This window comes from Oncorhynchus masou, chromosome 15, assembly GCF_036934945.1.
Source record: "Oncorhynchus masou masou isolate Uvic2021 chromosome 15, UVic_Omas_1.1, whole genome shotgun sequence".
Classification (NCBI taxonomy): Eukaryota; Metazoa; Chordata; class Actinopteri; order Salmoniformes; family Salmonidae; genus Oncorhynchus; species Oncorhynchus masou.
Genome location: NC_088226.1, coordinates 40,390,151 through 40,405,901, shown reverse-complemented (window position 1 = coordinate 40,405,901; position 15,751 = coordinate 40,390,151). Strand labels below are relative to the sequence as shown.

The window sequence follows — 15,751 nt, the reverse complement described above, 5'->3', positions numbered from 1 at the left end:
ATCAATGATGTTGCTCTTGCTGCGGGCGATTCCCTGATCCACCTCTACGCAGACGACACCATTCTATATACTTCCGGCCCGTCCTTGGACACTGTGCTATCTAACCTCCAAACGAGCTTCAATGCCATACAACACTCCTTCCGTGGCCTCCAACTGCTCTTAAACGCTAGTAAAACGATATGCATGCTTTTCAACCGATCGCTGCCTGCACCCGCATGCCCGACGAGCATCACTACCCTGGATGGTTCCGACCTTGAATATGTGGACACCTATAAGTACCTAGGTGTCTGGCTAGACTGTAAACTCTCCTTCCAGACTCATATCAAACATCTCCAATCGAAAATCAAATCAAGAGTCAGCTTTCTATTCCGCAACAAAGCCTCCTTCACTCACGCCGCCAAACTTACCCTAGTAAAACTGACTATCCTACCGATCCTCGACTTCGGCGATGTCATCTACAAAATTGCTTCCAACACTCTACTCAGCAAACTGGATGCAGTTTATCACAGTACCATCCGTTTTGTCACTAAAGCACCTTATACCACACACCACTGCGACTTGTATGCTCTAGTCGGCTGGCCCTCGCTACATATTCGTCGCCAGACCCACTGGCTCCAGGTCATCTACAATTCCATGCTAGGTAAAGCTCCGCCTTATCTCAGTTCACTGGTCACGATGGCAACACCCATCCGTAGCACGCGCTCCAGCAGGTGTATCTCACTGATCATCCCTAAAGCCAACACCTCATTTGGCCGCCTCGTTCCAGTACTCTGCTGCCTGTGACTGGAACGAATTGCAAAAATCCCTGAAGTTGGAGACTTTTATCTCCCTCACCAACTTCAAACATGTGCTATCTGAGCAGCTAACCGATCGCTGCAGCTGTACATAGTCTATTGGTAAATAGCCCACCCTTTTCACCTATCTCATCCCCACACTGTTTTTATTTATTTACTTTTCTGCTCTTTTGCACACCAGTATCTCTACCTGTACATGACCATCTGATCATTTATCACTCCAGTGCTAATCTGCAAAATTGTAATTATTCGCCTACCTCCTCATGCCTTTTGCACACAATGTATATAGACCCCTTTTTTGTACTGTGTTATTGACTTGTTAATTGTTTACTCCATGTGTAACTCTGTGTTGTCTGTTCACACTGCTAAGCTTTATCTTGGCCAGGTCGCAGTTGCAAATGAGAACTTGTTCTCAACTAGCCTACCTGGTTAAATAAAGGTGAAATAAAAATTAAAAAATTAAAAAAAGGCAGAGGTAGCGGTCCTGCTGCTGGGTTGTTGCCCTCCTACGGCCTCCTCCATGTCTCCTGATGTACTGGCCTGTTTCCTGGTAGCGCCTCCATGCTCTGGACACTACGCTGACAGACACAGTAAACCTTCTTGCCACAGCTCGCATTGATGTGCCATCCTGGATGAGCTGCACTACCTGAGCCACTTGTGTGGGTTGTAGACTCCATCTCATGCTACCACTAGAGTGAAAACACCGCCAGCATTCAAAAGTGACCAAAACATCAGCCAGGAAGCATAGGAACTGAGAAGCGGTCTGTGGTCACCGCCTGCAGAACCACTCCTTTATTGGGGGTGTCTTGCTAATTGCTTATAATTTCCACCTGTTGTCTATTCCATTTGCACAACATCATGTGAAATGTATTGTCAATCAGTGTTGCTTCACAGAAGTGTGATTGATTTGGAGTTACATTGTGTTGTTTAAGTGTTCCCTTTATTTGTTTGAGCAGTGTATGTTTTCGTTAGCCTGGACAGTCAAACTCTTAAGACTGTTACTGCTTCGGCTCCTTATGGCAAGTAATTCCGAGTTATTTCACAAGATAATTATTCTTGTGTGTTTTAGTGTGTGTAAATCGATTAGTTATATGTACGAGCATGATACTAGCAACGTCAAGGTTGTGGGTTCCCTTCTCACATGGGGATCGTTCATTTCATTTCAGCAAGTCATGACACCCAGATTGTTCTGAAATCGTTTCTGTAGTTAGAAAAAAATAATTATTTTGTTGAAATATTATTTGATCTCTGAGAAGTTAATCTAATTGATTTCACCCATATTAGCCATTTTAATTTATAGGATTCATATAATATTCAATAATTATAGGACCTAGCATCTTATTGGAACCAAACTTTTTTCTAACAATGAGTTCGACATTTCCAAAGAAATGGTCCAGGTACTTGCATTGATTTGTGACACAGGTGCAAAAAAAAGTTAGCATTTGAAACAGTTGCCAGGTAAACAAGCCAAAGCTTGGGTTGCTGTCATACCAGCTCCCCAGCAGACTGCCGGCACAGAAGAAATATCAGCCTGCGCAGAGAAGTACGAGATTGAGCTCAACTTTCTAGAGTTTTCTCATTTAGTTAACACTATCAACGTTTTGCTTTACAATGGGAATTGTGCTCAAATCAACACAATATTAGCCACTTTCAATGTAACATACCGAAACAAAACAACTATGCAAGACTTAGTGTGCAAAACTAACTGCAATCGATTTCATTGTAGGCTGAGTGCATTGGAGTAGGATTCAATTGCATTGACAGGCACGACTCAGCCCACACTCTCATAGACCGGTATGCCATAACCAGTCGGAGCTAAAGTAGGCCTAATATGCAAATATGCATTACCATATATGGATCTGTGCCACTCACTTTGAACTGTTCTGTGTTTACAGCATGAGCGGTCACGAGTAGACATGCTTGTTTTGAGATCAAAGCGAGAGCTGCATATAGCCAGCCACCTGTGCACATTTGATCATATTCTTTGCTAGTTAATGAGTTTTTAGCCTTGTTATAGCTCATTTCTAGTCAAGAATGTGGGAGTGGTTGCTTACTACAAGAGCACAAAATGTGTGTATTTCTAGACAACTTTGAAAAGCAAGTCAGGTAAAGAGCTTTTTTTATGTGTTAAAAGGGCAGTGTTGTATTTTGAGACGGTCTTGAATAAGCGAAGTAGCCAATAGGCATAATTTGTCTGGTTCTCTGTAATAATGGTATGGGAATAAAAATGCGTTTTATTTTGTAAAGTCGTTTCTTGCACGAAACAACATTTTCAGTCACCTCCTTGTCTGAAGGACAAGTGGATAAACAGGTTAATGTCAACCCCGGCATGTTTTTTTCAAAAGTCTCACGGAATGTAGACTAACATTTAACGCCACACATTTGCTGCTACTGTGGGCTGAATGATAGAACAGCTGTTTCCATGTTAATGTTATGGGATGCATTTTTCTCCATGATTTTTTTATGGTAGGTCATTCTGATCAAATAGCCACGGTTACTTACTTGGCCAAGGTTTAAAACTAACTTAAAGCAGGTACAGCCTTAGTGTTCACAGTAAACGCGCCGGACGTTTGCGTTCAGAAGATGTGAAATTTGCTCAGTGCTGACAATAACAGGGAACATTGCCAATGAAGCAAGCTAGATCTACTCAGGGTTTTCTAAAGCTAACCAGCTTCAGTTAGCTTCACATTTCAGCTCAGTCTTCATCCGTACTACGGCGGTGGATATTGCTTGTCCCCCTGCCACTAACTCTAGCAGGCATGCAACTGTGCGTGCATGTCACACATGGCTAGTCGAGTGCCAAACTCTTCATTGAGACAATGCTGAAACATCAATCCATGGGCGAGTCAGTGCCACATTTTAATTTGTGGCAAAGTCTAAATGAAAGAAAAGTTCTTGCAAATGCAGCAGGCTATCATGTGAAATAGGCTTTTAGTAGTGCTGTCTTTTATTTGATTACTTCTTGTTAATGCTAACTTTGATGTGCTTTTGTGTGCTTATGAATGCACAACCACAAGCACCTTTTTCCCTCACTCCTATCGATAAAATCATTCTATTAAGTCATACAAAAGTGTTACTGTGCTTGAAGTCACCAAGGTGGGCCGCAGTGGCTCATGGGTCCGCGTACCCACATCCATACCACATGCAGTCAGAGTCTTTTGGGGGCCCCAAAATTTCCTGCAATTCTACACATTTTACCATGGGGTGGAGAGAAATGTGAGTGACTAACTAAATCAATGGGGGCTGCCCGGTCGGAAATTAGACCATGATTACTGCAAGTTTGGATTGCTGACCGCAAGACTACAATCTGAAATATTTTAGCTGATGGCTTATTGAGTGACTTTCAGTGATGAACGGTTATCCCAATTTGAGCCCAGAGTTGACCAAAGTTACCTCACTAACTCCTCAAACCTGCTTCGTAGGATACGCCTCTGGTCCATAGGCTGCTTACAGTTTTTCTGCTTAAGAAAACCAATGTAATTTGAGTGAACTCTCCCTTTAACAATGGGGGGATTCAGGATGTAGGACGGGACAAACCCAACAACTTCAATGAGAAATTTCTCTGAACAGGGGGGAAAAACATCACCAATTCACTGAGAATACTGTGCATTACATAGTATGAAGAAACAATACTCAGAGCCGCCGCTCTATACAACTTGTTAAAAATAGAAAACTGATATTATATACACATTGTTAGTTTAGTTAGGTACTATATTTATTCAATATTATATGGATCTTATTAATTAAAATGGCTAATTTAGGTGCAATCAATTAGGTTAATTAAATTATATTTCAACAAAATAATGTTGCAGGAATGCTAATCTTATCTGTTTCTAACAACAAACTATTTCAGAACAATCTGAGATGGTGGAACGACCCAGGGATCACATTCATAAAATGCAAACGTGTCTGCTAAGTGGAATAGATTAGTATTACAATTCTATGGTGTGGTGCCCTACTTTTCCCCAACTGATGTAGTTCCTCTGGCTTGTCTGTTTATTAGACTAAGCTATGGACTGAACAGGTTATTCACGATGAGGTTAAAATCTGCTGTTCAGAGCAGTAATTAATATCAATGTGCATGGTTTTCAGAATATGGGCCTGGCGCTCTGGCTTGCGTCCCAAATGGCACCCTATGCCCTTCATAATGTCTTCTTTTGACAAGGGCCTATAGGGCTCTGGTCACAAGTAGTGCACTATGAAGGGAATAGGTTTGCCATTTGGGACACAAACTGTCTGTGAGGGCAACCATTTTCTCTTTACTTAATTGATCTATTGACAACTGGTGCCCTCACCAACGACCAGCCCCACCTCGACAAGAAACTATTTTCCAAATAATTTTAGGGGCCTTTTGGGGATATATTTAGCTTGCTGGAAACAGAGGGATACTGTAATTCCTGGGGCACTTCCTGATTTTGTTCCTTGTTTTAGATTTGGTTCATTAAGTGATAGCAGCCATGACTGAATTAAAACGTGAGTTGGTTGTGGTTTGATGTGGGTGTCTCCTGTGTTCATAGGTGGTAAGAGTTAAACAAATGATTTAGCCAATTAGCTTCAGCCAGCTGGTGCGTGACCGTGGCAAAGTTGGTTTGATTTTGGATAAACTCGTCCCAAGGCTTGAATTGCTGGCGCGTAGAGCCTGGTAACAGTGTGGGACTGTTTGGAATTCAGGGGTAGTGGATTTACTGAGTGACATGCTAATCAATTCAAATTCTGTTAAGAGGCGCGGCTCTAAATCGAGGCGGGAGAGGGTTGTCACTAATTAACACAGCCACAAAGTCATAAACCTTGCCTATTTCTAAAATGCCTCTTCTTAAAATCAGATTTTAAAGCTAACACTAACCACACTGCTAACCTTATGCCTAACCCTAACCTTAAATTATGACCAAAAAGCACATTTTTGTAGTCCATTTTTACTTTGTGGCTGTGGAAGCTAGTGGAAAACAAGATGTTCTATCACATGAACCATATTATTTTGGGGAAGCACAATTGAGTTGGGCATATAAAGTTTACATGTAAAAACTATTTCTAAGATGCGTACTTTCAGATTTTCTAACTCACTTCCTTAAATCACTTGCGCTGCTTGAACTTTGAAGTCCACAATGTAGGGGGGAGGTTCTAAGGGTTGCACTAGATGGTGATGGACAGAGATTAGCCAATAAAAACTGGCGGCTGTTTGACGCTCCTGCCGTAAGTGCTCATTTGAGTGGGTGAAAATAGACTAAGTCGAGGAGTGAAGTTGGGGGAGGTGCATCTGACAGCCAAGTCTGACACTGGTCTGGTTTTCTAACAGCAAGGCTAAGTGCAACATGGCAGCGTTGCCATACTTTATAAAAGGTTGTTCTCCAGCCACCATATCACACACTTAAACTGAGAATGTGTGTACATTGTATAATAAATTGGTGAAAGAGAACCTAAAATATCATATTAATTTGTACATTTCTATTGTATACATGAATTGTGGCAAAGTTGGTTCCTGTTTCAGTCACGTCTTTGGCCACGTTCGCGTGGGTCTAACAAAAACACCCTAATGATTGGTTGACAAACGAGCCTCCCACAATGCAGGCGATGACTGCAGGATGAAGTTGGTGAAGTTGGTGATGACAACTGCAGAGTCCGAACTTGTATCCCCATAATGCAACACACACCAACGATGGTCACCAACTTGACAAAAGGGATCCGCTCAGAACGCACCCATAGACTCCCATTCAAGTTCCATTCTGAGGCGCTGTAAAACCAGACGTGCAACTTGTTACGTTCCCCAGCAAGAAAACCAAAAATGATGTCCAAACACATGGGGGAACTGACGGTCACTGACCAACAACCAAAACAGGTGGGGTTTTAGGAGGCGTTCTGAAAGACACTCATGGGGTTGTCTACTGAAAGTTGACTAGCAACAACAACTGGAATGAACTTAAAAGACCCACCATGAGCATCCAGTAAATTTGCTCAAGAAGAGGCAAACAAAATAAAATCCCACACCAAACTTAAAGACGGGAAGCATTAAAAAAAGGTGGAGCAAAACAACATTAGACAAAGGAATGTTTTTCTAGAAATCAAATAGGGAGCGCCAACCAAAGGTCTCTCAAAACAACTGGAGCCCTGAGCTAGCCACTTTCAGTATCTTAGCAAAAAGAGGGGCGAGGGAAACATCTTTACTCTGTTCTGCAATCAGCTGCTTCAAGTGTCAACTGTAGGGAACCTCTATTCCTTCAGTGATCCTAGAAGATACTTTCTCACCTTTGGGGTTTTCAAAGGAGAGGTCAACTCGGGGGGTTTAGCAAAATCCAGATCACCCATAAATGTCTCGGGCAGATCGACCAGGGTGGGATCGCTCCTCAACACTAGACTTGCTCCCGGCGACTTTCTTAGACATAGTATGTGTAACGGCACACACTAGGAACACTCCAGGGCACTTTTCTGATAACCCATCAGCTTTCTCTACTCTGGGTTCCTTACAAACGACTGGATTTGGAACAACCTTCCCTCCAGCCACATTGTTTCCCAAAATGAATGAGACCCCCTTCACCGGTAGGCTAGGCCTCACTCCAATGATAATGTAACTTGTTCAGACTTAAGTTCAGACTTGTTCCATATTATACAAAGGAACTTCCATGCAACCATCTCCCATGTCTTGTACTAACATACTGTAACCAGTTGCTGAAGTGTCAGACAAAGGCAAAACACCTTCCAAAATGAAGGCCTGGGATGCCCCAATATCTCGCAGTATCTTCACCGGTTGCTTAAACGCATCGCCACTCTGCAGAGATATGAACCCTGCGGTACAAGCCGACAAAGGCAGCCGGTGAAGATTCTGGGAGACATTGGAGCAGCCCAGTCCTTCATTTTGAAGGTACAATCCAGCTGTGCCCTACATGCTAATGTGCTATATGTGCTAAAGTCCAATCTCAAAACAATAAATGTAAACAAACAAAACCTGTTACAAGCTGCACTCCGAATTGATGATTACTTGGGTACTGCCAGCTGTGGGCATGTTGACAGGATACAAATAAACCCAACCCAAGGAAAACTGTTACGGTACCCTTCATTCTGTGACATACAATTTTTTCCTATCATCTCGCAAATCTCAGTTTTGAACAAGACTGACTTTATGACCAAAATTACACATTGTTGTCAAATTTGACACTAGAATAAATGTTTTGATGCCTCATAGGTCATTTTCAAAACAAGAAGTTGCTTTTCAGGGGCAGTCGTGTTTCCAAATTTAGGAAATGTATTTACAGTACCAGTCAAAAGTTTGGACACACCTACTCATTCAAGGGTTTACTTTTACTACTTTATACATTGTAGAATAATAATGAAGACATAAACTATGAAATAACACATATGGAATCATGTATTAATCAAAAAAAATATATTTTATATTTCAGATTCTTCAAGGTAGCAACCCTTTGTCTTGACAGCTTCGCACACTCTTGGTATTTACTCAATCAGCTTCACCTGGAATGCTTTTCCAACAGTCTTGAAGGAGTTCCCACATATACTGAGCACTTGTTGGCTGCTTTTCCTTCACTCTGCGGTCCAACTCATCCCAAATCATCTCAATTGGGTTGAGGTCAGGTGATTGTGGATGCCAGGTCATCTGATGCAGCACTCCATCACTCTCCTTCTTGGTCAAATAGCCCTTACGCAGCCTCAAGATTTTTTTGGGGGGGTCATTATTCTGTTGAAAAACATATGATCATGTCACGTTCTGACCTTAGTTCCTTTTTTATGTCTTTGTGTTAGGTTGGTCAGGGCGTGAGTTGGGGTGGGTAGTCTATGTTCTTTTTTCAAGGTTGTTATATTTCTATGTGTTTGGCCTAGTATGGTTCTCAATCAGAGGCAGGTGTTGTTCGTTGTCTCTGATTGAGAATCATACTTCGGTAGCCTGTTTTCCCCATTTTGGTTGTGGGTGTTTAATTTCTGTTTAGTGTATGTTCACCTGGCAGAACTGTTTCGTTTTCTCTTTGTTATTATTTTGTGTAGTGTTCAGTTTTTCTATTAAAATATGACGAACACTTACCACGCTGCATTTTGGTCCTCCTCTCCTTCACCAGACGAAATCCGTTACAGATAGTCCCAAAAACAACAGATGGGATGGCATATCGCTTTCAGAATGCTGTGGTAGCCATGCTGGTTAAGTGTGCTTTGAATTCTAAAATTACTGACAGTGTCACCAGCAAAGACCCCCACCACACCATCACACCTCCTCCTCCTCCATGCTTCACGGTGGGAACCACACATGTGGAGGTTATCCTTTCACCAAGAGTGTGCAAAGCTGTCATCAAAGCAAAACGTGGCTATTTTGAAAAATATAAAAAATAAACTCAGCAAAAAAAGAAAATGTCCTCTCGCTGTCAACTGCATTTATTTTCAGCAAACTTAATGTGTACATATTTGTATGATCATGACAAGATTCAACAACTGAGATCTAAACTGAAGAAGTTCCACAGACATGTGACTAACAGAAATGGAATAATGTGTCCCTGAACAAAGGGGTGATCAAAATCAAAAGTAACAGTCAGTATCTGGTGTGGCCACCAGCTGCGTTAATACTGCAGTGCATCTCCTCATGGACTGCACCAGATATGCCAGTTCTTGCTGTGAGATGTTACCCCACTCTTCCACCAAGGCACTTGCAAGTTCCCGGACATTAATAGGGGGAATGGCCCTAGTCCTCACCCTCTGATCCAACAGGTCCCAGATGTGCTCAATGGGATTGAGATCAGGGCTCTTTGCTGGCCATGGCAGAACACTGACATTCCTGTCTTGCAGGAAATCAAGCACAGAATGAGCAGTATGGCTGGTCGCATTGTCATGCTGAAGGGTCATGTCAGGATGAACCTGTAGGAGGGAGGAGGATGTCTTCCCTGTAACGCACAGCGTTGAGATTGCAGTGACAACAAGCTCAGTCCGATGACGCTGTGACACACCGCCCCCAGACCATGACGGACCCTCCACCTCAAACGATCCCGCTCCAGAGTACAGACCTCAGTGTAACGCTCATTCCTTCGACGATAAACGTTAATCCGACCATCACCCTTGGTGAGACAAAACCGCGGCTCATCAGTGAAGAGCACTTTTTGCCAGTCCTGTCTGGTCCAGCGACGGTGGGTTTGTGCCGATAGGCAACGTTGTTGATGGTGATGTCTGGTGAGGACCTGCCTTACAACAGGCCTACAAACCCTGTCCAGCCTCTTTCAGAGACAGTCTGCGGACAGTCTGAGCACTGACGGAGGGATTGTGCGTTCCTGGTGTAACTCGGGCAGTTGTTGTTGCCATCCTGTACCTGTCCCACAGGTGTGATGTTCGGATGTACTGATCCTGTGCAGGTGTTGTTACACGTGGTCTGCCACTGCGAGGACGATCAGCTGTCTGTCGTGTCTACCTGTAGTGCTGCCTTAGGTGTCTCACAGTACGGAAATTGCAATTTATTGCCCTCCACATTGCCTCTTCAGTGTCCTAAGTTTTCATAACTGTGACCTTAATTGTCTACTGTCTGTAAGCTGTTAGTGTCTTAACGACCGTTCCACAGGTGCATGTTCATTAAATGTTTATGTTTCATTGAACAAGCATGGGAAACAGTGTTTAAACCCTTTACAATGAAGGTCTGTGAAGCTATTTGGATTTTTACGAATTATCTTTGAAAGACAAGGTCCTGAAAAGGAGACGTTTCTTTTTTGATGGAGTTTATTTGGTTACTTCATGATTCCATATGTGTTATTTCATAGTTTGGATGTCTTCACTATGAGTCTACAATGTATTAAATAGTAAGAATAAAGAAAAACCCTTGAATGAGTAGGTATGTCCAAACTTTTGACTGGTACTGTATATTTATTCAATTTCAGAATAAGGCTGTAACGTAACAAAATGTGGAAAAAAATCAAGGGGTCTGAATACTTTCCGAAGGCTGTGTGTGTGTGTGTGTGTGTGTGTGTGTATACTTTCGTGTCTCTAACTGATTAAATTATATGATATGCAATTTTATCAAATCGATTACCTAACGTTTAATTGATTAAGTCATTTAATTAAACCATGCAACAATTAATCCATTAATAATCTGGGGCACCACGGAAGCATTCATTTATATAGAGCGGATATCTCCCGAATCCACTCTCTTAAAGATCTGAAGATCTTTTATATCAATAGCAGTCAATTATTAATTGTCACCTCAATTGGTCTCATTCTGATTGTCGTAAGTACTTGGTTATCTACACGAACCCTAGCTAATAAGTTGAATCAGCAATACACAAATTGACTTAATAATTTATTTACTAAATAATCACACAGAATAACATATATACACAGGATAGATCACACATCGATTACTAATCATGTCATGAACAGCCCCTGGTGGGCTAACCCGATATGACGGCTGGTTCGACAAAGGAAGGGGGTTGGGTTTGAATGAAAGAGCGGGACGACTGAGGGACAAAGGGATTGAATCTCTATCGTACTTTGAGAAGCTATGCTACAGTAAATACAGAATCTAATGCATTCTAATAACCACCCATTCGGAAGAGGAAAATGCAAGATATATATATTTACTCCGAGCTGCACTTCGAGAGATGGGTCAAAGATGGAAGACTGGTTTATCCAGCAGAGATCGCCATTGTCCTTTGAATAATCTTTCTGGTCGTAGTGTTGTAGAGCTGATACGTTAAAGTACCCTGTCGTTCTTCCGAGATTGTCTATCCTTTCCTAGGCCACGTACGTTTACAGCTGCAGCTGATAACTCGACGTCTAGGAGGTCTCACTTCTTCTTTAGTGAATAATTGTTCAAAGTTCATACCAAGTTGCCATAATCAGCTGGTGCTGTATTCTGTCTGGACTAGTCGAAATTCACCATTCCAGCGTGGTGATCGTCACCTCCACATTGAAATTTTCCCTTTTAAACGTTAGGCTGCAGTCCTAACATTTCTGGAACTAAATGTTAATTTCGTTAGGTTGTAGTTGAAATTAGCCCTTTTAAAACGTATGGACACCAGTCCTCACGTCATCGGGAATTAATATTGACTTCCGTCAACGGGATTTTGTAGTGGGGGAGAGAAGGGCGTGTTTCATAGTTCTCAACCAATGTCTGTTCACTTGGGCGTGACCACTGAGTAGTCCTACATTTTACTGTGAACCAACTCTCTTATTTAGGAGGCTAAAATTACATTTAATCTTTTCACAACTAGTTTCATATTTAAACATTTAAATTAAACAATTCCATGTGAATCTGGTAACTAGAATGTGTAGACTTTCCTAGATACAATTTATGCTGTCCTATCATCGGATATAATGTCCCAGACAACAACTGATCTGACATCATATTATTTAATGTACCAACGGACACTTTCAACTGGTTGAGAAAGGGAAATATTGTTCCATTCCCCAACCTTTTGATGGTACCATACTTTCTCTGTGGTAACACAGGGCTTTCCAAGTGTCCATTTTGTAGAGTGGAGAGAAAAGGGAGAAAGGTATTTATGGGATGGGGGGGGGGGGGTAATAAACCTCAACCAACAGGGCAACGTCATGACAGTACAGTAGCAAGAAAAAGTATGTGAACCCTTTGGAATTTCCTGGATTTATCTAATTCACAACAATAGACAAACATAGTGTGCTTACACAAATAACACACAAATTATTGTATTTTTTCCATATTGAATAAACCATTTAAACATTCATAGTGTAGGTTGGGAAAAGTGTGTGAATCCCTAGGATAATGACTTCTCCGAAAGCTAATTTGAGTCAGGAGTCAGCTTAACTGTCCAATCAAGGAGACGAGATTGGAGATGTTTGTTAGAGCTGCCTTGCCCTATAAACACCATGGACAAAATGTGAGTTTGCTATTCACAAGAAGCATTGTCTGATGTGAACCATGCCTCGAAACAGAAGAGATCTCAGAAGACCTAAGATTAAGAATTGTTGACCTGCATAAAGCTGGAAAGTGTTACAAAATTATCTCTAAAAGCCTTGATGTTCATCAGTCCACGTTAAGAAATGGAGAAAGTCCTGCAAAGAGGACTGCAAGAGCACGGCGGAGAATGCTCAATGAGGTTAAGAAGAATCCTAGTGTCAGCTAAAGCCACTGCTATCCAAAAAAAAACATTGCTGCACGTTTGCAAATGTGCACCTGTTCCACAGAGCTACTGGCAAAATATTCTGTGGACAGATGGAACTAGGTTGAGTTGTTTGGAAGGAACACACAACACTATGTGTGGAGAAAAAAAGGCACATCAAAACCTTATCCTAACTGTAAAGTATGGTGGAGGGAGCATCATGGTTTGGGGTTGCTTTGCTGCCTCAGGGCCTGGACAGCTTGCTATCATCGATGGAAAAATGAATTCCCAAGTTTATCAAGACATTTTGCAGGATAATGTTAGGCTATCTAGCCGCCAATTGAAGCTCAACAGAAGTTGGGTGATGTAACAGGACAGTGACCCAAAACACAGAAGTAAATCAACAATAGAATGGTTTCCACAGAAGAAAATATGCCTTCTGGAGTGGCCAAGTCAGAGTTCTGACCTCAACCCGATTTGAGATGCTGTGGCTTGACCTCAAGAGAGCAGTTTACACCAGACATCCCAATGATATTGCTGAACTGAAACAGTTTTGTAAAGAGGAATGGTCCAAAATTCCTCCTGACCATTGTGCAGCTCTGATCCACCACTACAGAACACTTTTGGTTGAGGTTATTGCTGCCAAAGGAGGGTCATCCAGTTGTTAAATCCAAGGGTTCACATACTTTTTCCACCCTGCACTGTGAATATTTACACGGTGTGTTCAATAAAGACATGAAAACGTTTAATTGTTTGTGTTATTAGTTTAAGCAGACTGTGTTTGTCTATTGTTGTGACCTAGATGAAGATCAGATCAAATTTTATGACACATTTATGCAGAAATTCAGGTATTTCCAAAGGGTTCACATACTTTGAGTTTCTTACAATTGAAGTAAGGGCCCATGGACTCTTGATCTAGTGGTATGGAAGACTACATAAATTCAGTCTTTAACTTGTCATGGTTTCAACTCACTGGGTCTGGATCTTGGGACCAATGTCCTGGTATAAATCTTGGTTTTGGCTCCTGGATATTACCTTAATCTTTTGTTTACAAACCATAGACAATGCTCTCTGATCATCGGCTGATCACTCCCAGCCCTTAGGAAACCCACCCTGTTGACTACTTTTAAATGGCAATGTCAATACTAAAACAAGTTAAATGCCAAAACAAGTTTATGGCAAAATAAAGATAGGTAAAGTGATAATTTAAACATCTAACATAATTAATTAGATGCATAAGTCATTCAATCAAGTTTCAGATTCATATAATTAACATTTTACTGAGTAAAATAGAGATTTTCTCAATTCAATTTAAAGGTTTTGAAAATGAGGTAAAACATGTATGTTTTTACTATTTTAATTTGATATGCAAATAAAATGTCAACAATTCATCTTTAATGGAAGTTTTATCAAAATGATCACTACTGTGCATGATTCATCCTTTAACACTGAATCATTGGATAGAGGTGAGAGTTAAATAAACGACAGAGCGGACAGGCTGCCCCCCCTTTTCGGTGAAAAGATTTTCAGATTTTCTTTATCATTTAGCCCCTTACTAAAGGTGCTACACTACAGCTGCTCCAGTCAGAACAGTTTCCGGGTATGTGAGGCTAAACAGTTTTAGGAGGGTATAAATGCTCTTATGCATTATTAAAGAAATGAAAATCTATGTTTACAGTATAATTTGAGGATCTTTAAAGTAAGAGCCATCAAATTGTCATCAAAATCTATTCTTTGCAATCTTATTAGGGATTCAAAGGTTCAATGATCTGGTTGTTTGTTCTTAACAGTTACACGTTTACAGTGTACTCCTGGTTCTTTTTTAAGGCTTATGCAGCTTTTTAGGCTTTTAGATTCTCTTTTTTTCAAGTTTTATTGGTCGTATGTACAGGATACACCTGGGGTACTCAAGTACTATTTGGGCTCGCGCAGCGGTCTAAGGCACTCTTGTTAGTGGAGAGAACATTTTGTCATTTTAATGCAGAATTCCTGCAATTCTACACATTTTTCCATGTCTAATTTGTGTTTATATGACACCAGGGGTTGAAACCTGACCAAGACCCCTTTCTGGGTCCATATCCGGACCACAGTCCGCCAATTGAGTATGGGGGGGTATACACTGTCCAACAGAATGCTTACTTGCATGTTCTTAATTGACAACGCAACAACAATAAGAAGTAATACAAGATAAGAATATGAGCATGAAGTAAATGGCCTTTCCTCTAGCCTAGCGGTTAAGAGCGGTGGACCAGTAACTGAAAAGTTACTGGTTCAAATCCCAGAGCTGGCAAGGTGGAAAAATCTGCCGTTCTGCCCTTGATCAAGACAGTTATCCCCCAACAACTGCTCCCCATGCGCCGATAACCTTGATTAAGGCAGCCCCCTGCACCTCTCTGATTCAGAGGGGTTGTGTTAAATGTGGAAGACACATTTCAGTTGTATGCATTCAGTTTTTACTAGGTATCCCCTTCCCTTTCTTCTCCTTGCGTGACCGTCTCTGACTTTCCTCTTTGTTCCACAGGCCTTTGGAGCTGATGTACAAGTATGGCAATCTCAGCGAGGGAGTCTGCAAGCCTGGCTATGCAGCTGCTAAGATGACTGCCATTTATCCAAAGTAAGCTAAATGTTTTAATGTGCATGTGTTATCATCTGCTCTGTTTTTCAGTTTTTATAATTTGGTTTCTGATGCATCGATATGATTCAGCACCCCATAAATATTTCCTCTCCCATTTAAGTAAAGCGTTTTACTTCCGGTTGAGATGATGGCGCTAATTTGACGGCCTTATTCAAAGTTTTATTTCACTCTCTGACCACACCTTTCCATCTCATTAACATTGTTGTACTTTCTAAATCACCAGTGTCCTACTGTATTATATATGCCACTTCATGGATTCTCAGCATGATCAC

The 15,751-nt window shown here is 41.4% G+C and overlaps 1 protein-coding gene across 8 annotated transcripts in view; it reads left to right on the top strand.

Annotated features, from left to right (window-relative positions):
* The window catches only part of LOC135556247 (CMP-N-acetylneuraminate-beta-1,4-galactoside alpha-2,3-sialyltransferase-like), a 106,189-nt gene that overhangs the window by 18,910 nt on the left and 71,528 nt on the right, over positions 1-15,751 (top strand). For all 8 annotated transcript variants that reach the window (XR_010457967.1, XR_010457966.1, XR_010457965.1 and 5 more), the window contains one exon: positions 15,366-15,458. Coding sequence is in view for 5 of the 8 variants with exons in the window: in XM_064989279.1 (XP_064845351.1) it covers positions 15,366-15,458 (93 nt within the window). In the remaining 3 variants the exon portion in view is untranslated. The remainder of the gene's footprint in view (positions 1-15,365; positions 15,459-15,751) is intronic.